The sequence below is a fragment of the Ixodes scapularis genome, unplaced genomic scaffold (genome assembly GCF_016920785.2).
Source record: "Ixodes scapularis isolate PalLabHiFi unplaced genomic scaffold, ASM1692078v2 PGA_scaffold2__306_contigs__length_199485367, whole genome shotgun sequence".
NCBI lineage: Eukaryota > Metazoa > Arthropoda > Arachnida > Ixodida > Ixodidae > Ixodes > Ixodes scapularis.
The window spans coordinates 21,383,738-21,408,884 of NW_024609857.1; the positions used below are offsets into that span (position 1 = coordinate 21,383,738).

Below are 25,147 nucleotides of genomic sequence, written 5' to 3' on the forward strand. Positions count from 1 at the left end.
TGGGGCTTAGTTTAACCGTATACAGAAAGTGTCCTCCACTCACTTTACAACGCGCGAGTGAAAATTTTGTTACCTAATGAAAGGATGAGACTTTGTTGTAAGCCAAAACTTTCTCTCTTTTTTTATTGATTACATTGGTATCTTTCTTGTGTAGATTGACAAATAGACCCGACAAACCTGAAAAACAGCTCGCTGTTCAAAACAAATGTCCCCTAAGCTGAGAGCTAAGCGTATGTCCTCACTAATATACGTTTCAACATGGCAAATGTTTTAAATGCCTTTTTTTAATAAAAATATTAAACAACCTAGAAATTGTATTATTGATGGAAAAGTATACCATAGGAGCTACTTCCCGCGTTAGGTAAATCGAAAACTTAAAAGCTGTTGGAAGCTTCCTCGAGATAGTCCTGGACGACCGGCTATGATTTAACGCAGGCATCAAAATTGTTGGCATCAAAGGATGACGTAAAATAATGCGTATAAAGAAAACTTTATAAAAATGTTAAAAACTCAAAAACTGAACGATTTGGTTCTCGCCGAGCTCATTATAACGCCTTCGCTGTTTCCTTTGCAGGGCTTTCTAGTGCTCCTTGTGGGCGCTGCGCTCGCCGAGGAAAAGGACAGCTTCTCCATCGGTCTCGGCGTGCTGTCCCCATCCTACAGCCAGAAGATCGGCGTCGACGGGAGCACCAAGGTTGACTTCAACCAGGAAAAGAGCGGCTTCTCTTACTCCGTCAGCAGCGGCAACCCGGCGGAAAAGGGGTCTGCAGGCTCCCCGACCAAGCCCTACTCGCACATCAGCTTCAGCCAGCAGTTCCAGGAGCCCCGCTCCAAGGGCGCCGGTGAACTGCAGCAGGTCGCCCAGCACCAGGCACCGCCGTCCCAGGCGTCCTACGGGCAGGGAAGTCCCTACGGCGGGGCCGGAGGACAACCCGGAGCCGGGGGACATCCGGGCGCCGGAGGTCATCCCGGTGGCGGAGCCCACGGCGGAGCTGGAGGTCTCGTATTCAGCGCGCCCTACAACGCAGGCCCAGAAGCGGCCAAAGTCCAGTACGTACCGCAGGGCTACGCTCCGGGGCCACAGGCTGCGCCACAGTACGCGGGCTACGGAGGAACATCGGGACCCTACAGCTTGTCCGCTGGTGCTCAGCACGGAGCTCCTCAGCAGGCGGCTGGGTATGGTTACGCCCCTTCAGTCTTCAGCGGTGGCAACTCACTGGCCGCCTACGGCGGCTCACCTGGAGGTCCTCAGGGAGGCTACGGTGCTCCCCAACAGGCCGCCTACGGAAGTCCTCAGGGCCACCAGGGCTTCGCTGCCGAAAATGCAGCCGCACTTGCGGCCGCGCAGCAGCAGGCGTACTCTCAACAGCAACAGGCCTACGCTCCTCAGCAGCAAGCTCTTCAGCAGTCTTACGCACCACCCCAGCAAGCTTACGCCCCTCAGCAACAGCCATCTTTCGCCCCTCCGCAGCATCTGTTCGCTGCACCCCAGCAATCCTACGCACCCCCTCAGCAATCCTACGCGTCGCCCCAGCAAACCTACGAGGCCCCGCAGCAGGGGTACAGCCCTAGCATCTTCTCTAGCAGCCACAACCAGGGGCTAGGCTCCCTCGCCCACTACAGTGGAGCCGGAGGTGCAGGCGGTGCCGGCAGCGCTGGTGGCGCTCCATCCCATGGTGCGGGACACGCTGCCGCTCCGAGTGACACCGGCTCTGCTCCGCAGTACGGTGCCAACATCTTCGGCCCAGCCCAAACCTTCGTGCCTCAAGGTCCAGCTATTTACGGTGGTGGCGCTGGAGCGGCATCTGCCCTTCATGGAGGCTACGGCGGTGGCAGTTCCGGTGCCGGAGCCGGAGGTCCTCACGGCTACGGTGGCGGCGCCGGTGCCGCGGGAGCAGCCCTTCAAGCCTACGGCGGTGGCCAGGGAGCCGCGGCTGCGCTTCATGGCGGCTACGGTGGCGCAGGAGCTGCCGGAGCCGGCGCAGGTCTTTACGCTGGCGGAGCCACTGCTGGAGCTGCTCTTCACGGCTATGGTGGCGGTGGTGCCCCAGCTGGTGCCGCCCTTCTGGGATACGGTGGCGGCGCCGGAGCCGGGGTGGCACTTTACGGTGGTCATAACGGTGGAGCCGGCGGAGCCGGTGGAGCTCTACATGGCTACGGTGGCGGAGCTGGTGGAGCCCTTCAAGGTTACGGCGGTGAAGCCGCGGGCTCCGCCACTGGGGCTTCATCGTACCCAGGAGCTGCCGGAGGCTACGCTCATCTCGCCGGCCTTACGGGAGGCCACGGAGCAGCATCCGGAGTGCAGTACGCTTCCGGAGCACCTTCTGGCGGGCCCCAACCCGGTGGATACGCTCCGTTTGCTGCAGCCCTCAGGGCCGGTGGATACGGAGCGCAGGGAGGCCACGGAGCGCACGGAGCACATGGAGGAGCCCACGGAGGAGCCCAAGGAGCCGGTGGCTACGCTGCCGCGTCGTCGTTGCCGCAGTTCCAGGCCTACCACGCACAAGGTCAACCACAGGGAGCGTATAAGCACAAGTGAGCCGTGTCTGCGAGCACGATCTGCTGCGGCTGTGCTTGCTCCGGGCCCGCTGACAGCGTCTATTTATTTAAGCCTCGCGCGGCAAGTCACGCCGGTGTTCTTAGGTGAAGCGATCGACGGATCTGCCGGGCGTGACAACAGTGACCCCATCGTTGCCCGTAGTCTGTGAATTACAATGCGAGGGGGAAAAACAGCCGGGTTAGTTTTCTCGAAGTAGCAAACAGTCGAAACGAACGATCTGAAGCGAGATTGGACAGGTTAGTTGGTTCAACTTGGCAATAAGACCGTTCCTATCGCGTGCTTCGAGAAAACGAGTCCAATGTCACATGATTATTTGGGCAAATCAATCGGATATGGTACTTTTTTTTTCCTGTTTTTAGAGGGCCGGGGGGGTGAGTTTCCAGCTACCAGGACTGTGATTGTATGCATATATTTTATATTGTTATTATCACTCAACTCTAGAGCAAATATTCTTTCGTGGCTGGACACAATAAAGTGCCTTAAACTCGATGTTTTGAAGCAGCATTTAACTAGTTTACGTCAACGGATCCAATGTAAAACAAGAAGTGCACTTTGGTAACTTTTTTTTTATTTCAAGAACACAGTTAAAGATGAATAGTGACTTATTCAAACCACTTTGTTGTAAACTCTAGTTCATCTGAATGTGTGTATACAGAAGTTTCGTTCACATCAAATATTTTATATTAAAAAAACGCAACTACTATAGAGCCAACTAAAGCAAACAGAGGGTCTGCTTAGCTCATCTAATTTCTTCTGCAAAGCTTGCCTGCGGCTAACAGCCTAACGGACTAAAACATGCTGGCATATAGAGGATAAGAGTGCCGAGCGGAGCAAACCCCATTTCACACTTCAAAAATAATAACACGAGAATGAACCAGTAATCATGATTGGTAGGTAACTTTTTTCTCTAAATTGTACTTCGAAAAATGTTCGCAAGTCAACGTTCCTTCATAGCGTTCGGAGAGTCAATGACTGCAATCTACGTAGAGAGTTCAGCGAATTATGGAAACACTCGGAAAAACCTTCGAATTAAATTTGAAATAGTACACTGAATATGACGCCACATGGAAAATGTCATGATCAGTGTAGCCTCAAAGACTTCATTTCGTGTTATCAACTTTTTTTTTTTGTTTTGTTGTACAGCTAAGCTCCACCGTGGATCGCACTGATTCGCTTTCCAAAGTTTTCGTGAAGATTTAAGCGTGCGAAAATTTTTAGATAGTGAATTCCTCTAGCGATTGAACAGAAAAACCGGGGTCACACTGCTTATACATCATACAAAAGACAGCCCGCATACAGATTCGAACGCAAGTCACCTGTGAGATCCGTGGTTTGAATGCCGCGGGGCAATGAGTTCAAGGAGAAACTCCGGCACGCGGCATTCGAACCACGGACATTGCGTTGACTCGTGTTTGCAGACTGTCTTTTGTATGATGTATGCGCAGTGTGAGTCCGGCTTAAGACTTGCCTAATATGTGAATCTTTCAGAGAAATTTGAATAACAATAAAGACTTCTTTGACACAGACCGTTTCGGGAAAAGACTCCTTCTTCAAGGAAGGAAACCTATGCCCAAAACGTCTGTGGTAATAAACACTCTGTTGTTAATCAAACTTTTCTCGACGTTTAGAATTTATTAGTAAGAAATATATTGAGTAATCTCAGTTTAATATTTTAATGTGACACCAAATTAACAATCCATGGAGGGGTAACACACACCAAAAATTCAAGCTGCTTACTCTCACTTTTTTTTATCTTGTGTTGTCATTCAAGTTGCAACAATACGCTTTTCAATTTGTTTGGGACGTCTGAAGACTCGTGACGCCGCGTTATTTACATTCTTCCAATTTAATACAGCTTATCTTCGGCGTTTCGAAATTTAATAACAAGAACCCGCTTCCTAAGTTGGGATCCATCTTTATATAATAATGTATTTATTAATAATAACCTCAAATCCAACCATATTACAAGAATTTCTGTGTGAAGTCAATATCGAAAATTCCGCTGTGCAACACGCGAGAAGACCTCCAAAAAGTGCAGGAAGATTATTTATCTCAGTCGCAATACTATGTAAACAAAACTTGTTAATTAATGGCCTCATTTTTTTTTCTAAAAATTAATTTGAGGAAACGCTTGCAATGTTTAACCATTTACAAACTCGATTGTAAGTTCTGGTGTAAGATGCTGTTTGCTGTTTGCGCTTTTATTTATTTTATGACGCACCTGTTTCAGAAATGAGCTGTGATGTGTGATCACCGTATTTTATCACAACCTACTCCTTTTGCATACCATATGCTTAATACGCTCAAATAATTAATGCCCCGAGCAGCTCTGCTGTTAATGTTTACCTTTTATCTGATAACGCCGTTACAAAGTTACCTAGAAAATACGGTCTAAAACGTTCCGTGTATTACTGTGCCCAGTCAGGATCATCTTTCAGAGAAACGTACGTTTACTTTGTTGTTTCGGAATGGGTATTTTATACGGTGCAAGCTTTTCTTTGAGGCTGCCTCGACATTAAAGTTGAAAAGACGTACTCTATTCTCGATTGCCCGATGTATGAGCGCCTCGCACATCATATGTAATCGTGTTAGCCGATCCAGTCTCGCCCACAAATGCTACAGCTTGCTGTCTGGAAACATGTGTTGCTGCGCTTGCGTTTGATTTCATTTTTTCCGTGTGTTGGCGTTTCTTCTTTGTTTTTATCTTTTTTTTAATCGCGAGCTGTAAATACGATTCATCTCAGTATCACGTGCAGGATCATTAGTACGTGCGCAATTCACTGCGATGTTTGTGTCATTGAAATTGTCTCTTGTTGTTGTTTTGCTTCTGTTTTTATTCGCACCAATGCTTGTTCCGAGTGGTTCGAATAAAGCACAGACTTGTGATTCTTTTTCTTTTCTTTTTTGACACGTGTGTTTTCTTGGCTTCTGTGTCTTCGTTTGAATTCACTTGGGAATGCTTCAAATGTCGTCTCAAGTTTGCTATCATTGCACCGATGGACGTTAGAAACACTGACCGTGATTTCCAATCCTTCCAGTACAACATCCTCCAATACTTCTCAGAAAATAAGACCCGTTCATGACGTCATCATTTGCAGATTCCCGACCCGCCCCAAGCGACAAACACGACAAGCTTGACGAAAGACGCTTGCAAATCGGCAGACGCGTCCGTCTTGGCGATGCCGGGTATAGTAGCGTAGCGGTTGTTGCGAGACGCTGCGAGGCGCTCTGGTGGTGACGCTGACGCATGCTATGGCGGCACTACGGTGATCCACGATAGTCGGCGAAAGTTTAATAGTAAAGTGGAAGCTCCTCCCACCTGTTTACACTTTGGCAGAGCGAACGCTGGAGAGGAGGTGACCTCCTATCCAGCATTCACTCTGCTAATGTGGAAACAGGTGGGAGGAGCCTCCACTAATCTGCTGGCACCGACAGTAGTATTGACGTTTGTGGGAGAAAGGCACAGCCTTTGTCTTCTATGTGGTATTGCCTCCTTCGTGCCAGCCAGACATCTCGCTGCACTTCGTTAACATCGCGTGACATTCGACAACTCCGAGCTGTCCAGCGGCAAATTAGTCGCAACTGAACGAGCGCGTAAATGTGTGGGATACGTCTGTTCTCGAAGCGGTTAACGTCGACACTTGCAGTTGCACCGCTTTCCGAAACGATTGAGCACCTCCTCACTCCTGAACACTTCGAAACGCACGAGAAAATGAAAACACGCTGGAACAATGGCGAGCACATGCCGGAAAGGCAGAATGCCCGGATGTCCTTATACACACCCGAGTAAAATGTAAAGGGGAGCGAAAGCAGAAGAAATTTTGCGAGGCCGGGCGACCTAAACGAGTCAATGCTGCGTAATGTCTAGGACTAATTACCTCGAGTGTTTTCTCGTTTCATGGCATCACAAAGAAGCAAGAAGACGGAAATAAATGTAAATAATTTGACAAGTTCAACCTGACGGACCTTGTCCAGCATGGCCACAAAGCCTCGAGAAACACGGAGCGCGGTTCATTATCTTCGCGTATATTTCTTCGTGATTCGTTCTTTCGTGCTTCTCTTTGGAACGCAAGTTCGTCTGCTTCTTGAGCAGATGTTTCGATGACGTCAGAACGCCGAGCTCTGATTGGTTCCGATCGGAAGGATAGTGGGTAGACCTCAGGGCACCTAGCATCGAGGGCTACCCACTATCCCCCCATGAGAGCTAATCAAAGATCGGCGTTCCGACGTCAGCGGAACCCCTGAGCAAAAAGCAGACGAACTTGCGCTCCGCAATGGCTAATGCTGCAATCTCGCTGACTGCCCCGAGTGATACTAAAAATGCTCAGGACTCAGGTCGGTGAGTTTGATCAAGCAAAAGACAATGTAAAGACGGTGGGTTCACATTTCACCACCGCTGGTATGACGTGACTGCAAATAGATGAGGTAAGCTTTCCTGTAGTAGATTGTTTTTTGTTGTTGATGTTGTTTTGTTTTGTTTGTTTGTTTTTAGCTACAATAATAGTATACCTGATGATGATACGATGCGTGCGGGAAGGCGTCAGCGGAGCATCGGGCGGTATCGTTACAGAAACACAAAGAAACGAATCGGTACACAGTCCCACCACACAGACATTATCCAAAAGTGACAGTGTTCGCTGTGGACATAATGACAGAATGATTTGCGGGCACGCATTGTGCATGTCTGGAGTATGTTTGCTTCCTACATTTGTATGCTTGGAACATGTATGCAGACAGTTTATTGTATGACAAATGTGATAGTCTCGTCATACAAGGAAGAAACACGCACCAGACTGTCTCCACATTGTTTTTGGTATGATATATTAGCAGTGGGACCATTGCTTAATGACTCTTCAGGGTGAGTCTGTGCAATGCACCTGCGTGTCAATCAAAGAATACCGGGTCATATCTGTGTCTCGTGTCTGACCGTGTCGGGCACGAGACATAGACGTGGCCTGTAACCTCTCTTCGCCAATCGTCACTTCGTTACACCGTGGAGCGCGGCACACAACCACGGGACCTTAACTAAAAGTCGACGTTCGTGAACAGATGTTTAGGTAACGAGAAGAAGATAACGTCTGACCACCTCAAGAAATTAATCACTTCTTTTTTCCGGAGTCAATCTGCCCCGTGCAACATACAAACGCTGGGGGACTATATTGGGGGGGGGGGGGGGGGGGGGGGGGGGGGGGGGGGGGGGGGGGGAGGCGGAGCGATTGGGACATTGCCGCCTGCTGCGGTTGGTCAGCGCCACGCCGCTGACCAATCGCAGCAGGCGGCGATGTCCTAGTCCCTATGTCCCACCGCCTTGCGTAGCCCCCCAGGGGTCTTCAGTGTGTAATATGCATGCTATTGACTCTGAAAGCTTAAAAAACGCTGGGCGTTGCGAGCCCTGAGCGTTATATTATCAATCCGCATCCGATGCGATCGCGATAATAGCTGATAAAAACGCCGAATCACGAAGCAAGAAGCGGGAGTGTTTCTTAAGCTGTCGGCGATTATAGCAACGACATGCGAGCTGCGGTGCTTAAAGTGAACATAATCGGCCCCATACTGATCACTCCTACAAGGGGCGGAGAATGAGAGGACACGACGCCGTTGCAGGCGTCTATCTCACTGACCTGCTGCTGACACCAACCGCCGACATCTCTCGCTCTTGACAGGAGCCCGCTTATCCTGCCATCCGTTGCGATATTACAAAACGATCGCCTTCGTTTCGAAATGCTATATGTCACTCGTCGGGCGGGCATGGCAAATGCTTTCATTGTTGCCGCGTGAACGCAGCACCGGTGGTCACTGAGGCACGTCAAAGATCGACAAGTAGGTATTCGGTTTCATTCGCCGGCACAAACAATGGCACTGGCACGTGCGGACAGTTCTTCAAGGTCACTGTGTGAATAACAATCACTCGAGAGACTCCCCCTTAAAATGAGCTATCACTCATATTCGCCCAACCTATGGCATGAAGGAAACGCAAACAACAACCTTTACTGCTAGACCGACGTTTCCATTTTGTTTAGAGGCCCCCTTGTGCTTGCGGTACGCTGAAAATCCGGGTGCTCTAAGTTGGATACTCCGCGAGAAAGTCCGCGAGATTGCTGGATTGGCTAGCGCCGCGCTCCACCTTGGCGCTGGCCAATCGCCGCGGTTAGAAATCTCGCCGAGTTTCTCGCCCAGTTTCCAACTCAGAGGTCCTGGAAAGCTTAACTGCACCTCCTGGACCCTCTGCTTCCTAGATGACGCAAGCCGCCGTCTCACTCCATAGCATTCCATACAAAGAGGGTTTGGCCCGTGAGCCGGGCGTGTGCCCCACTAAATCTGATCGCCTTCGTGATGACATAAAAATGCCGTCGCAGGCTCGTGACCTCATAACGAGGAATGCCGAGGCTTTTCACGTATACAAGCTCGTTGGTTTTCTCTGGAGACACAAAATGAAGGTGAGGTCGCTCGATTAATTATTTGTTGCTACACCCTTCAATATAAACTTTTGGCGTCTTCAAAGAACTGTCGACCTTGGAGAACACCGATAATGCGCAATGTACAGCAATGATCGTTTCTTCACCATCTTCTTGGGGCTGGACGGCTTTCACCCTCAGCCGTCGAAAATTCGACCACCGCCAAAGTCGCCATGGTGACGCAACGACATGGTCGTGCGCTCACTACCAGCAACTTGTGAACGTCGTCATTCACATCACTGTATGAGTTAGCATCATTTGTCGTCATTGAACTGTTCCGTTTCTTGTTAAGTATAGCATATGGCGTTGCTTTTTTATTATTTTAGTACGCTAATAATTACCGGGAAGTTCCACCAAACATGGATACAATAAAAGCCACCATTCTTTCATTCAACGGTGAGGACCCGCGCGCCGTCCTCGCATAAACGACCCATTGTTGTAAACATTACACGCCGTATCAGCCCTCCACGAGCCAAACAGGGCGCAAGCGTGAAGGTCCGTCTTGTAACATACGTCCTAAAGACGACGCGAGCTGTTGCATCAGCACTCAGTGGACGACGCATATGATGCAACAAAACTGAAATGGGAAGTCACAAAGCGTCGGGTTTGTTTGACTCGCACCCACCGTTCTGCAAGCAGTCGAATTCTCAGCAACGCTGCGTCGTAGTCTCTAACGGCAGACCCGCGACTTCAATTAACGCCGAAATACCACAAATTGCGAATTACGAATTACAAATTACGAATTATTACGAAAGGATCTATAGTTACTGGCAGGCTTAAGAAATGCAGGGCATGGCGAGTGCCGGCTATCTTATTATCGCTCCTAAGGGTGCGGTATGTGCCGATAACAACACCCGTGGACGATTCACGCCCAAGCAAGAAGCGTGAACATAATAAATCACGCCCTGAGTTTTTTAACGTGTTATTGACTATAGAGACTTTAAAACACGTTGAGATACAATCAGAAAGTTGGCGGAGGAACACGGGTAGGCTTTTTTGGGGTCTTTTTTTTCTTTTTTTCCTGGGAACGGAAAAGCGCCTTGAGGAAACCGGATTCTCCACACGTTATTTCGTCGTCACCAGGGGTTGTCGGCAGGAAACCAAGTTGTCGACCATGTACCTAGATGTCTCGCTCGATAGAGTCGCTATAGATAACGACACCCCTTTGACATCCGCGGCACGTTGCTTTCACCCTCCTATTTGTCTTTATATCTCCGGTGCAATATATTTAGGGGGGATCGGTGGCCGAGTGGTCTAGCGCACACCAGCTCGAAGCACGTGGAGCGAAAGCTCGCGCTGCAGAACCCAGGGATCCTGGGTTCGAGCCCCACCCCTGCCCGTTTCGATCTGGATGAGCATCGTTCCGGCGTGCGGTCGTGTATCACTACTGCGTGGTGCACGTTGAAGACCCCAGGCTAGCGGCTGTACCGCACTGGCTAAATTTCTCATCTACAGCTGGGAGACTCGTCGCCCCTGTGAGGCAGACCAAGTTCTAGGCTGTATAAACACAGACACAACCCAATTATTTATTAATGCAATATATTGAGCCCTCTTATACTTTTTGAGGACCCTCTGTTCCTTAACCATAGCGAACGTCCAGATCAACGAAAGATGCATCACTAAGAAGTTAGAAGAAACTGTAAAATCGTAGCGTTCACGACCTGCGGAGTTCCATTAACATTGCATCGGTAAGGCAGATTGACCTTGCGTTATGCATACTGCTCCACACTGTTAGCCCCAACAAACGATCCCCGTATTTTTTTTTTTTTTTTTTAGTTTGTCTTCTTGAATTAAAGGTTTGTATTTCAAACTACTAGTGAGGTTTAAATTGCTCAGACGGGCCACCAACCTAAGCTCTAAAATTTCGTGTTCGCCCACGTAAGTAAAACGCGACGAAGCGCCGATGTTTGTTTGGAAAACTATCACTGTAGACGCGACAAAACGACAAAAAAGTCGTCCTTGCCTCCGTTTTAGTTGATGGACGATAAATGTCTTTAAGCAGAATAGCATTTTAATTGACTCTCGGATAGTTTTTCTCTTCATTAATTGACCACCACTAAATAGCACCATTCACTGGCGCTATTTATTATTTCGGGCGCATTAGTACATGCATCGGTTATATAAATATACCTCGTTCGTTATCTGCTAATTATCTACGAAGTATTACTGAGACCAAGGAAAGTTGGTGTCAGTAAAAACGTCTCGTTACCATCGTTCACTGCATCAATGTTCGTGTATCCCATCGCACAAGTTGCGCACACAGTAGGAGTTCGTAACCTCCGCGAGGTGTCTATATAGTTAGAACCCCCACTCACGCAACGAAAACCACCATCCTAAAACCACGCGCATATATGCCAGCGACTTTCGTAATCTCTTTAGAGATACAGGACTTTTCTATCCTTAATTGTTAAGCCGCGGTTGCACCATTAATACATCATACAAAAGACAGCCCAAAGACACTAAACGAGGCTTTTCTTTTTTTTTTCCCTGTACGACGGTTTCATCACATTTGGCATACAGACGCTATCTGCATTCATGTCCGGAGCATACAAATGTATGAAGCTAACATTATTAGATTATTCTCGAGGCATGTTCGCACATGAATCTGTCGTCATGCCCGCACCAAACAAGCTGTCGTCTGTGTGATCTATACGAGCAGGGAGGGCGACTGGTGCGGTAGGCGCCTCGGGCAGGTATACGTACATTGCCCGATAGCGGACTGGAGGACTGGATGCCCGGAAAAGCTAACCAGCAGCACGCGACGCAACTGGAACTCGATTCTCAACCTTCCTCGGGTTTGTTTGTTTGTTTGTTTGTTTGTTTGTTTGTTTGTTTGTTTGTTTGCTCATTTATTTGTCTGTTTGTGTCTTTTTTTAAAGCCGCTGATCGTGGATTTGGAACGAGCGAATGCGTGCTCTGCCCAGAACATTTCAAACAGGCACAAGTGGGCCTGCACCAGGAAAAAAGAGCGACGACTTCCTGATGGCGACGCCTCCGCCGCTAGGGGCGCTACGATTCTCTGATTTCGAATGTGTCTCATTTTTTACGTGTTTCTTTTTTTTTTTTTTTGCGCTGCAAATAACGTTGCATGATGTATAGAATTATCGCTTTTTCTTTTTTTAGGTGTATAAAGGCGTTTACGTGCGTGCCCAGTCCGTTGGGGAATGTTCGTCCATTAGTGCGTTCAGCTTGTGGGCAAGAAATTATCGGTTTCACCGAGCGAAAATAACGTCTAAAGCTGGGAGGACTATATTAGGACTGACGAGTCTTCCGGAAGGCGTAAAAAAGGCGGAGTAGCGGCGTTCGGCTGCAACATAAAAAACGTCGTCAATCTGTACCCTGTGATGATCTCTTTTGACGTCCCGCATCCACTTGCAATTTGATAGTCTTTGGGATGACGGTTGTTTCCCTCGTGTTGTCTGCAAGTCATATACCACAGTTCATTTGCAATTGTTAAATAAACAAGGACAAATAAATCGTAATAAAAAAAAATTAAACGTCCCTTTGGTTACAGCAATTGTTAAAGCAAAGTACACATATTTTCAAGAAAGTATTAAAAAAAACTTGATTTTTAATTACGCCAACCAGCACAAAGGTAAAATCTCTTTTTGTGAAAAATAATTGCAGGTAGTCGTCTGCTAGCGCGTAGGGAAGTGGGTTTCAATGCTTCGCCGTTTGAGAAACACTTTCGTCTACTCTCTTAAAAATGCCTCCGTGTCTGCTTACCCGCAAAACACTCGAAGAGCCAATCTCTGCGATCTACGAAATCAGTTCAGCGAATGACGAAGCGGAACATCTGTTTAGACCTCAAAAATTAAGTCTGCGCTGTGGCATTACGCAATGCAAGCATGACGCTTTGCATTGCGCAATGCTACAGCGCAGACTTCATTTTTAGATCTAAACGGATGTTCCGCCTTTTCATTCGCTGAGCTGATTCCGCAGATCGCAAAGATTGGCTCTTCGAGTGTATTGCGGGTAAGCAGACGCGGAGGCATTTTTAAGAGTGTAGGTGCCAAGGCGGCGAGCTCGCGGCTTGCAAACGGTCACAATGGTGCGAATCACTCAACTGCGTCAAAACAAGTACAGGGCGAGACATAGTCTTCAGAAAATTTGTGTAGCAAACTGCTCGGCAATTGTGTTTCAGGTGGAACTTTCCGGTATCGCTCCGGAACGCTGCCGAGCCAACACCTTCTAGAAACTAAAGGCTGCGCTCCCGCTCTGTGATGTCACTGTATAGCTATAGGCCAACCAGGGGAAAAGCGACAGTCGTCTGGATGCTGGGCTTCGCTGTGCCCACGCGCTGACGGGGCAACCTGTAGCCTTGATTAAAAATATTGTACGAATGTAACTTACCCGTGCGTGACGACGGTTAAGCGAATTAGAGTATTTTTTTTTTAGATTAGAAGTTCACTTAACAACTCTAACTTTTACAGTTCGTCTATTAAGTTACGACGACTGAAAACAGTCATGATAAATGTTAGCGACGACGCCTTTTCCACAATTATTTAACTTAATCTCCTTTGTAAAACCAAAGCGCTGTTCTACAATCACAAATATCTTTAATCTGAAACGTATTTTTGACGTTCATGCTTACGGCACAACCAGAAAATATGTAAAATAGTATTTTACGCTTCGCGCCTCCGATGTGGTTTCCTGAAAGATAAAATAAAAGTAACAGTACGATCTTTATGTCTTACCACAGTTTGTACGGCCACTTTCGTATAAAAATGTCCGAAAATAACTGACGGCTCGCTCATTAAGGGTCATTTGTTTAGTTTAAAAAATGTAGTTTTAATAGAGTGAAACAAGCAAATGCGACACAAAATGTGACTGATTGACTACGTGTCAGAAGCCCATCATGTGATAAATGAACGTGACAAAATGTGTAGTTCGTCCCATGAGACAACTTCCTTTTGGCCTCCGTTTCGGGTCTTAGTATCTCGCTCAACGGAGATGTCGTAATTCCTTCACACTTTATTTTAAAACAACGCTAACTTTTGGGGTAAAACAGACAGCTGCTTTTTGGCTGAAGCAGACCATGCATCTTACCTAAGGCATATTTTTCTTTTTGCTGGCAATGTTGAGAAGAATGTTTGTCGACTCCCTTGCACAAGTGTTCAACTATTCGAACTCTGGCAGCGTAGCTAGTGTCAGTTCCGTGACAACTATTCGTTGCTCACGTGACCGCAAGAACTTCGCGATGTGCTGGGACGACATGAGCTTATTCACAGAAACTTCAGCATGCGTTACCCCACTGGCGACCAGTTGTGCTGAGAGGTGCAGTTCCTTTCCATTTAAAGCGTCTGTCAGATGATGAACCACGGCATGTATCGCGTGGAAGTGTTTTCTCCAAAACCAAATGTTCTCTGCGCTATTCGCACCTGAATGTTTTCATAGTCACAGAGGCGAAGTATCCAGCTACATACAGGTCAGAATAGGAGCCTTGGACGACAGCGCTGCTAAATCATAGTCGGTGATGTTAAATACAAAAGCCGGAACAACAAGAAAAATTCTCTGTGCAAGTGGTTTTATCGCATGATAAAACCAACTAAATATTTCAAGACACTATGGAAGTGGTAACTCATTTTAAAAATAACTAATGAGAATAAAAAAAAACGGAGTTGTTTAGTATATTATCGTTCTTCTGGGCACATCGACAATTCGGAAGTACAAGAGTTCAAGGTACAAGAGCTCGCATCTTTAATTACTTTCTCCGGACTTTCCTTAATCTGTTGAATACGCCGTTTCTCGTCGGTTGGGAAGGAGAATATGTGCATGAGCCTTCGATTCTACGGCATAGTTTTCCCCACACCACGGAACACAAGACATATAAAGCGTTGATCTTCATATCCGAACACACGAAAACACTATAGACTCGGGTCGTCGACGGACGCAGTGAATTCGTAGGCGTCTTGCTTCCGTAACAAGGTGTTGAACTGGGGGAGTTGGTAAAAGTTTGACATGGTGGATGTATCAGCTTTCTAACGTTGCCCGATTGCGCACCTGATGTCTAGCTCTTCTTCGCTTGTGCGCCGCCTGCCGGATATAAAATTGCGTCGTCACGTCGCATCAGCTCCTTTTTTGTTATTATTATTCTTATTAGATTTAGTCGGTAGAAGTACAACCCATAGCACAATTCCCATTCCATCTTTGCGGGAATGCTTCGTCAGCATCGTCGCAGATACTCGGCGGTGAAAACCCCCTGCTGGCTCTCCTCGCTTGGCCAAAGAGCAGAAACGTAGCTGACGTAACAAAACGAAACGCGCTGGCTTTAGTTTATTCACCGATGGGTGTTTGCAAACAAGCTCGCTGGCGCCCGCTATGGGCGGACCCCTGTGCGCTTCCGGTTTTCCTCTTTTCCTTTTGTCTCACATCCTTTTGTTATTTGTACCACGTCCTACAATGCGCACAGGTTCTTACAAACGTATTACAAGTTCTTCTTCCATGGAAAATCTTACCCGATCACTGTGCGTGGCTGAAGAACAAATCAATACACTAGCGGAAGTCTACTGGGGCACCAAATATTGTGACGCCCTCGTAGTACTAACTCCCGTCAAATGTGGTGGATACAAGGTATTGGCCGAGCCTGGCTCCTGCGGTCACTGCATTCTATATCAGATAACTTAACACGTGGCATATAAACTTAATGATAGCAGTTCCTGGAGTGAAGACACTGGCGCTAGTCGGGTTGTAAAGCCTGGCGATTTTTCAGAACCTCCCATACTCACTAAAATCAACCAATCAGCGCTGATCAAATGACCTTTCCACCAGCCAATCAGCGTCGAGCTTCGTAGTCAATTTTTGTGGGCTTCAATAAATGTGGCGACCCTCCCTGGCGGGGCAAAGAACGTTTCACGTTAACCGATTGTCTTCCATTTTTCTTTTAAGCCGGGGTCACACTGCTTATACATCATACAAAAGACAGTTTGCATATACAGATTCGAGGGCGAGACTCCGCATGATCCGTGGTTCGAATGACGCATGGCAATGAGTTCAAGGAGAACCCTGGGCACACGGCATTCGAACCACGGATATGGCGGTGACTCGTGTTTGCAGACTGACTTTTGTATGATGTATGCGCAGATGACCCTAACTTTGGAGTAGAAAGGATATCATTACAACTGTTAGCATTGTAGAAAGTGCCCATTTGTGACTCCAACTCGAGCGGTATACTTATCAACACCACGCCTGAGTAAAACGCGCAAAAAACTCCGGTGCCGTGTTCGCACTAGTTGTACCGCACGGTGTACGCGGTACGGCAGCCACCAATCCGCGCAAAACTCCCTACAAATAAAACGCAGAAGCGTACAGAATCCACGTATAAGAACGCTCCATGAAGCACAAATCCCTCTCAATCCGTAAAAAAAAAAAAGTAAGCATATATACGGCTTTTTTTTTGTTTTGTTTTGTAATTGTAGATGTAGTGTGCGGATGGAAGTGGCCTTCGCCAACCTTCGCAGGCGTAACGCTCCACCCCCCCCCCCCCCCCCCCCCCCCCCCCCTAGGCTGACAGTGCGGTGGAAGCTAGGCGCTCACAGGACCAATCAACCACCTCCCTTTCGTCACCTGACCCCGCCCTCTACGCGTGAGTATCATAGAGATCATGTGAGTATGGATGGGAGTGTGACGTGAACACGCGCGGGGCAAAAGACAGACGTCTGACTGGTCCGACCGAGTGCTTCCAGCGCACTGTCCGCTCGAACGGGTAGCGGAGGGACACGCTCCAGTGAGTTGGACCCTGAAAAGCCAAGAAACGAGGCTATAGCCGCGGATAAAGTGTACACGGGCCACACCTTGACGTGCAGGGTCGAGGAACTGTACGCTCGGTGACTCCCAAATCCCACTGCGTCGCTCAGCAGGAAAGAAGTGCGCGGCAGCCGGCGCCGCTTTATTTTCATGAGCTGATAACGCGGACCCAGCAGCACTGTATATCCAACAACTTGCCTGCATGTGCTGCATGCGCGCCCACCGCGGTTCTTCGCAACCTATTTGCCGCATGACTTGGCAACCGTGAGAAGCGTGTAGCAAGGTCGCGTTTTGTTTTTATGTTGTTGTTGTTGTTTGGCAAGAGTCACTGGGTAATTGTTCAAAACTGTACCGTAATAGAAGCGGCAAACTTTATGGAAATGAATGTTTTAAATCCCAATAATGATATACGGAGAAAAGCTGAAAGATGGGGAGGGGCGTCAAAGCGTCCAGCTCTGATTGGAAGGATGGGTGGGCATGACGGAAAGCCTAGCTGCTTTCGTCTTTGTTCTCAGTGTTCTAACACTGGGCGAGAAGCAGGCGACGCTCTTCGTTCGCCCTGTTTGGAGGGAGACAGCGGGTAGAGACAGCTAGCCTTTGCGCCTAGCCTCTAATCCATCCAATCAGAGCTCGTCATTCTGACATCCCCGCGTGACCGCATCTCCTTCTATCTCTTAGTTTCTTTACGTATTACCATCTGGGGGGGGGGGGGGGGGGGGGGGGGGCAATTTTGTGAACGTTTTTATACACTTACCGTTTAAGTTCCGTTCAGTTAACGTTTTCGAGACGCTTACCGGTTAAGAACGGTTAATACCCTGTAAGTTCCTCTGCGAAAGACAGTCGACCGACAGGAGAGATGTGGGGAAGAATGAAGAGCAGTATCTTAAACAATGCCAAATATGACTGATGAAATGTGCCTCTCAGTGCGGTTATCAAGGCTAAACCGGCAGAAAGAGCTTGAATGACGATGCAAAATATGATTTCCTTTATTTTCTTGCCGAGACGATCACTGTACTAATGAGAGTATACGCTCATGCCACATGACATCAACTCTCGCATGAGTATTCGAAAGAACGTAACACATGAACTTAACGAATTCGAGCTACATTGAATGAAAAAAATCATCAATGAGCAGTGTGGACAAATAGATAGAGAAGTGCCATCAAAAGTACGATTAGAATAGATGTTCGTCTGTTATCAATTTTGAACGATCTTCATATTTTCACGAGCCACTGGCCACTAGAAGATTGATTTATATATACAATTAGTCATGAAAAACTCGCCTTTCTTTCCACTTTTTGGTTATAAATTGAGCACTTTTAGTCGCGAAACATGTTATAAGGAGTTGCGAGGCACATTACTAACAATTAAACCAATTATTCAGCTGAGCATAGTCTAGTTAAAATATCATCGTAATCTTATCGGCCCGCCGCAATATCCCGAAGCTTAAAGCGGGTGTTTGCCCAGCTCCAATAAAACATCTCGCAAAATTTAACAAAAAAGAAAAAAAAAAACATTTTTGACGTTAAACACTAGAAACAACAATGTGCGTATAAGCAGGGTTGTAAAATTCTGTGACGTGAAATAGAATATCAAAACGTTGATGGTTAACTCATTGTTCTCAGTAGCCTCCGCCGTAGCCTCCCCCTCCGTGGTGACCTCCGTAGGACTTCCCGACGTGGTGCCTCGCCCCCCATTTGAAGTTCCCGTCGTAGTCCGTCTTCACGTAGGTGTACACGGGCCCCACGACGCCGTAGCCTCCTCGCCTGACCCTGTGGTGGTGCTCTTGAGACTGGGCCGCTGCAGAGGACGTGTCAGGGAGCGACCTCCTCTTCCTGAGGAACACCGTCGGTCCGGTCATCGTCTCCGGCGAGGCGTACACGGGACGAATCTCGGTGCCGTCGTAGCCACCTTCGCCCCCGAAACCACCGTCACCTCCGGTAAAGCCTCCGTCATCGCCCCCTCCTCCTCCACCGCCGAAGCCGCCACCGTCCCCGCCGTCGTAGCCGCCGTAGCCGCCGTCTCCGTCGCCTCCGCCACCAAAGTCGTCGTACTGGCCCGCGACCATCAGCAAAAGTAGGCCTAGAAGTGTGGCGGCCTGTGGGGAAAATAAACGCGAGGCCTCGAAGTACTCGCACCATACCAGTTAACTACTGAGTCTTCGTGAGAAAAGGGACATCATCTTGTTGCGGGCCCTTTATGAACGATCCACGATGAGACAGATGGTGCTCGATAAAAAAAGAAATAAAGAAAAGTCTATATGCGCTGTGACGATTTGCACGGCACCTCAAGTTCTTATTATAACCCACCGCACATAAATCTTTGGTGCGGAAAGTTCATCGGTGTAATTCACCTACCCGTCTTCCATAGATATATAAAAAAAAAAAATAATAATGACTGGCTTTCGCGAGTTCTGTGCAAGAGCAGACGCGCGGATCAACTAACATGGGGCCGGAGATTTACAGGATAGTGCATATACAAGGTGTCCCAAAAAAAGATGTATAGGGTTTTTTTCACCCCCATAAATAAGCTACTGGTCACCGAACCCTCATTCTCCGCCCAAAGGTAGCGTTAGAGGTTCGAACGAGATGCCAAAGTTTTCAGCCCGAACCCATATCTTATTCAAGAGTTATAAGTTATTTTTTTTAGAATTTCTGCGGGAGAATGGCGGCCGTCGGAGCTCTCCAATACATGGAGCTCTATGGCGCCAGAAACCGAGAGCGGGCGAAAATGGGCCCCATTTTCCCTTTGAAATTTTCAAAAAGTCTACTATAACTTTTGAACAAGATATCGGCTCGGGCTGGAACTTTTGCATCTGGTTCGGACCCCTAACCCTACCTTTGGGCGGAGTATGAACGTTTGGCAATACGCAATTAATTTTTTTTTTTCGTTTAAAAAAAACTGTTTCTTTTTTCTCGGGGACACCTTGTATATGCACTATCCTGTAAATCACCGGCCCCATGTTAGTTGATCCGCGCGCATCTATAAATAAATTGAGGTTCAGAAGTTAACATACTCAACAAGAGCCTCGGAGTAGGTTGTAGTCTTCTTTGCTCTGTGACGACGGAAAATCGCAGATTACACCTGAGCCTGATATAGAGAAGCTGGTGTGGGTTTCTTTACAGACCGTTCATCGTGCAAATAATAAAATCCCCCCTCCCAGGAGAAGAACAACAACAACACAATCTTGCGTTTTTGTTTTACAATGATGCATGCAATGTGGGGTGAAACGACGTACGAGGAGTTCCAAGTTTCAAAAGGCAGTGTTCCTACCTTGAGGAGCAAGCTCATGGCGTCGGCTGTTTGGCTTTGGGATCGGGTGTCGAATGGGTCTCAGAGAATTCCTAGCTGCCTATTTATGCTGCAGCCGCCAAAGCAGGCGTCAGGGTTCCTTCGTCTTCTCTGAACCATGCATTAGACGACGTCCTTTGTTTATTTTTCCCCTTTTTTTACTTCCCGGTCTTTCTCTGCTAGTTCCTCGTACCCCAACTTCTGTGTTTGAACCATGTCTTTCAAAAGCTCTCGTTTCCTCAAGAAAAAAAAAGTAAACCTTTCCTTTTTTTTTCTCGATCGGTTGAAGTTCGAAAGTTCTGCTTCACTTGCGACAACTACGAAAGCCGTTAACTCTAAACGTTGCATCTCGTAAGAAAAAAATAGAGGTAGAAAGAAGGAGACCGGTATTTTTGTTGATGCTTATGCTCGAATCTCACGTATGTTTGACGAATTCCGAGCTAATATTAGTCTAGGGCCCAGGTACGACATGTTTCCGATTGTCAAATGGTTTCTTTCCTCCAATAAACTCCCCCGCGGTACTAAACAGAGGCACGAAATCGTTGGTGACATTTTAACAACAAAATTGTTTCGTCAATGGACACGCGTTTTTGCAAGCCCAACTTCGGCACGCCCAGATTCATCGAATGCTACTGCACCGACCGGCACCGTACAAATTTTCTTCGGTTGTTTTCTTACTTATTATTATTTGTAACAGCGTACAATAAGGATTTCCTTGTGGACGACCCGATTTTAATTCGGTTCAAAGGAAACGCTTGCCTTAATAGTATCCGTAGCCGACATAAACATGATTTTGTCGAGAAACATGTTTTAGACTAAGGTGAGACAAATGTGAGTGACAAACTAAGCTTTTCACGTTCATATAATGTGCAATAGTTGTTTCCTGCCAATACGTGCTAATTCTCCGAAAACAAAATAATCGATTAGGCTCTCTCTTTTTTTTGTCTCTTTTACATTTATTTTATTTGTCGCGATTCAACAATTACGAGTGTACTACGCAGATATCGACATAAACAAATGTCTTGCCATTGACTAACATAAACCTGTTCAGTCCGGCTCGTTAGCTATACATGGAGTGGAAGACGAGACGCTGCAAAATGGGGTAATAAAACCTCCGCTATTCACCAACACACAATTTACAAACAAGTCAGCGTCTGTCCACACCAGGTGCGCGCACTGCTGCGCGCAGAACTCAAATTCGGGAGGCCTGGAGTGTCTGCGAATGCTCAGTGCCGACTGCAGCGCCACCGCAGTTGGTCTATATACCAAAATGGTCAGTAAAAGTCTTGGAGCCAATGGCCGCTCAACATGCACAATCGGCGACAATGTAAGCACGAACAAGCCCCGTATAGTGGTAGTTAGTGCTCAGTTGGGCTACTAACGTTAGTGGTAAATTGTTATGACCACCAAAACCCTTTCAAAGTAAAATGAAAAAAAAGAAATACCCGCCATAGTTGTGTTTATTGTCGCGCAGTGTGCGTTACCGCGACGTCAAGTGGCGTCAATGACGTGATCGAATAAGAAAGCTATAAGGCTTATCTGGTTTTCTATCAACGCTCTTATTTTATAAAATTATCAAATCAACATATCGTAATTCGATGGCGTTGTAAAGTCATGGGGTAAGTAATCAACAGAGAGACAGCAATGAGATCTTCAAACAATAATTTATTTTTTCAATGGGCAATGTCCAAGGGAAAACATTGTTCGTGTACACGGGAACATGAAAAAAAAATGGTTCTGCAAAAACAAACCTGAATGCCTTCTGAAATATAGTTTTAAAAAAATCAATGGTATTCTTTCTTTTCTTTTTTTCTGGAGATAAATTATATAGAAGACAAAAACCGGCTTCGTGATTACCTGATCACAATCCCTTTGATATAGCAATTCATACTAACAGAGTCGTCGTGATTGAATTAGGCTCGAGGGAAAGAAACTTCAATCGGATTATAAATTCAAATGGAAATATTTTCGTTCGATTGTGTACTCGTAGGATAAATTAATTTTTCAAAACTACAATCTGCTTCGAAGTGCAATGCAAATACAATGCCCGTTCGAAGAATTCTAGATACCCAGATATTGAACGCTATCAGTTCTTGGCGTCATTGTCAAAAGCACGATTGTCAAGATCGAGAGGCGTTTTGAGATATCGGACACACCCCTGAAAACCGAACGTCTCGTTCAGTCTCAAAACCAGTCGTCATCTCATAAAATAAATAGCGAACTTCCAGTTCGAGCGGTCTTTCAAGATGTGCATGGTGATCTACCTAATGTCCAATGCCCAAATCATCTGCATCTTCACTACCCTCAAACTAGACACCGAGAGCCGAGCGTAAGTATCCGAGATGAGGTTGCGCATACAGCTGGTGGGGTACTCCATGCACACCAAATGGCATGTCGTAGTAATTAAATCGCGATCCCGCGTAGCCATAATGGTTTGGCGTGTAGGGCGCATAATGGTAAAATCCCGGATGACCGGGGTGCGAATACTCCTGTCCAGGAAAATTATAACCGTGCGGCTGGGCGAAAGGTGGTATACGCCAGGGATGCTCGGGCCGTACGTGGCCATGTACTGGATAACCTGCGTGAAGCATTACTTCGAAAGGATACCCCGGATTCGGATGGCCCTGACCAGGGCTCATTCCCGTTAAGACCCCAGCCCCGTGCCCGACGCCCAAAGGTCCTACTGCGGGAGGGTACTGAGATGACTGAACGCCGCCTGGTTTTCGTTGCCCCGCCGGAACTGTAGGGTTGGCCACAATGTCCGTTTCCTGAACAACAGGTGGATATCCTGAATTGTTCTGGCCTGCATCCGGTGTTGGATTTCTGGAGGTCTTCGAGCCTTCTTCAGCAGGAGTGACGGCAACGTCCTTGGAGCCTCCAATGGAAGCCGGGACATCGGGGACGGTGTCGCCACCATACGCTCCTCCTAGTGGACTGTTGTCGACGGTGAGCGGACTACCGGAATGTTCTGCCAGACTTGCGGTGTCAGCAAGAGCAAGATCAGACGATCCATCGCCGGGTTCTGGGACGCCTAAAGCGGACGGGTCATTGTCTTCACGGAGGGTGAAGCCCACGGCTGGTAGAGGTAGAACCGATGGAGTGCGGTTGATGGTGACTCCGGCGGGGTCTTTGGAGACGACACCGGGCTCGTTGGTCTGGACGTCGGCTCGGAAACCCTGCGAGTCTGCCACGTAGTTGACGACGCGGACTCGGCCGTCGATGTCGCGGAGACCGTACGAGCCGATCTTGACTCCCGGGGAGCCCGTCTCCTTGTGAAAGCTGCTGCCGGTGCTGTGTGAGACGTCGTATCCGAACTGATAGTTGCCCATACTCTGGAACGCCGTAAAAAAATAAAAAAATGTCGAACAAACGTTTACGCTTTAAAAAAAAATTCAAATATTCTAGATATGTTATCTTTCGGAACGTTGCTTTCTCTAGCTGTTATATTTCGGCGGGTTCAATAACAAGATTGGAAATTTTCTGAAGTTGAAAAAAAAGCAAGAAAACTAAAGGGTTGGGAGTCCTAAAGAGTATATTTTTTCAATTATTTATATATATATATATAACATTGTGTTTGTGCATATTAAAGGGCAAGCAAAATAACTTGTCACTACACCCATGTTAACAAGCAATGAATAGCGGACCTCCGTAAAATAAGTATTATCGTTAGACAGACTTTACGTACAAGGTATATAAATTACTTTGCACGGTGGCCCTAGTATGGGAATGAATACGCAGCTAACGCATTAAAGTAGTGCCTTTGCCATAGTGTCGTCAGGTGCTTCGGACAGCATCATTGTCAGCACTAACACTTATATGCAAACCCCGTCAATGCTCTCTGATGACACACACCACCACCACCATCACGGAAGGTAACTCCTAGTTGTTTTTCTATAGCGAATCTGTTCTTTCCAGATATGCGCAAACTTTGTCATTCGCGGTGCGCACTTGGATGCGCTGGTAGTAGTACTAATCGGTCACCATCCAATTGCGGACGACCGCATGTTCTCAACGTTCATCGTAACGGCCCAATACGTAACAGCCTGTTATCAACTGAATTAATGTCGAGAGTTGGGCTAGTTGTTATTCGTTGATCATAATGTAAAAACAGCGCAAACAAACACGGACGAAGGAGAAGAAATACGCAGACGGGACAAGCGCTTGTCCCGTCTGCGCGTTTCTTCTCCTTCGTCCATGTTTGTTTGCGCTGTTTTTACATTATAAGCCTGTTATCATTTTGACGAGACAGACAAAATTCGCTTGTTCATAATCAGGTGCGCATAGGCCAGCACTCCTTGGAGACGGAGGATGCTGTGAAAATCGGAAAATAGTGAAAGTTCTTCTGCTCACGTCTTGGGTCTTGTACTGAGTGCTTGTGCCTCGTTGAGTGACAAACCCAGCAGGTGCAGCGGGCTGGGGAACGCCCCTCGTGAGTCCGAGTAACGTAGCCACTATCAAGGACAGCTGAAATTAATGACACAGTGTTAGAAACAACTGCTTCTTCAGGCGATCCGTGGGCAGTATGCTTGTAATGCGTAATATGGTACGCTCTCAGGCTCGATTCTGTACGCTGAGCATTGGGAACTCTCGAAACGTTAGCTGAAGAAGAGGGGGGAAGGGGGTACCGTTCTTGTGACATTTATAAAAGCATACAAGGAATCGGGCGTCGCTTTCTCTGCTTGCCACGTAAGTGTTGCATTGAACGATGAGTCATAAAAATTCGAAATATTGTGTAATATTAAAAAGTTTGTTAAGATGAAAGCTTGAGTGAGTTGGCAATTCATAATAGCAGTAACAGCAAAACGAAAAAGACAAGAACAAAAAAAGGTGGGGACGCACACACAGACACACAAAAGCAACAGCGCCATTGTCAGTCCTTTGTGTCTCCTCATTTGTTTGTCTATCTTGCGCTGTTGCTGTAATTATAAAATGTCCACGGCACTTGTAATAACCAACTATATCAATCACCTCAAGCGAACAGCACTTGTGCAGAAAAAAACAAAAGAAGTTCATAGAACCATTTAAGTTATCTCGCCTCAATCCTCACCTTCATGATGCCGCTCAGTGTCGCTTCAACAACGATCTCTTCCGATGC

The 25,147-nt window shown here is 47.2% G+C and overlaps 3 protein-coding genes across 3 annotated transcripts; 1 reads left to right on the top strand and 2 right to left on the bottom strand.

The window, feature by feature from the left end:
* The first annotated feature begins 499 nt into the window (after positions 1 to 499).
* Positions 500 to 2,539, top strand: LOC120839355 (glycine-rich cell wall structural protein 1.8-like). The gene is made up of 2 exons (XM_042291231.1): positions 500 to 1,852; positions 1,925 to 2,539. Exons 1-2 carry the CDS (start codon positions 500 to 502, stop codon positions 2,537 to 2,539), a joined length of 1,968 nt encoding a protein of 655 aa, XP_042147165.1.
* Positions 2,540 to 18,382: 15,843 nt separating this feature from the next.
* Positions 18,383 to 18,829, bottom strand: LOC121836344 (protein FAM98B-like). Its single transcript, XM_042291232.1, has one exon. The coding sequence runs from the start codon at positions 18,827 to 18,829 to the stop codon at positions 18,383 to 18,385; it is 447 nt and encodes a 148-aa protein (XP_042147166.1).
* Positions 18,830 to 22,361: 3,532 nt separating this feature from the next.
* Positions 22,362 to 25,147, bottom strand: LOC121046448. Its single transcript, XM_040500688.2, has 3 exons — positions 25,100 to 25,147; positions 24,403 to 24,516; positions 22,362 to 23,384 (listed from the first exon to the last, which is right to left on the bottom strand). The coding sequence occupies exons 1-3, from the start codon at positions 25,103 to 25,105 to the stop codon at positions 22,362 to 22,364; spliced, it is 1,143 nt and encodes a 380-aa protein (XP_040356622.2). The 5' UTR covers positions 25,106 to 25,147.

Coding starts and splice junctions, on each gene's coding strand:
- LOC121046448 (XM_040500688.2), bottom strand. Junction 23,385..24,402: donor CTCAGTACAAGACCCAAGAC/GTGAGCAGAAGA, acceptor ACGGCGTTCCAG/AGTATGGGCAACTATCAGTT.
- LOC121836344 (XM_042291232.1), bottom strand. CDS start 18,829: ATGGTCGCGGGCCAGTACGACGACTTTGGTGGCGGAGGCGACGGAGAC.
- LOC120839355 (XM_042291231.1), top strand. CDS start 500: ATGTTAAAAACTCAAAAACTGAACGATTTGGTTCTCGCCGAGCTCATT. Junction 1,853..1,924: donor GCAGTTCCGGTGCCGGAGCC/GGAGGTCCTCAC, acceptor GGCGGTGGCCAG/GGAGCCGCGGCTGCGCTTCA.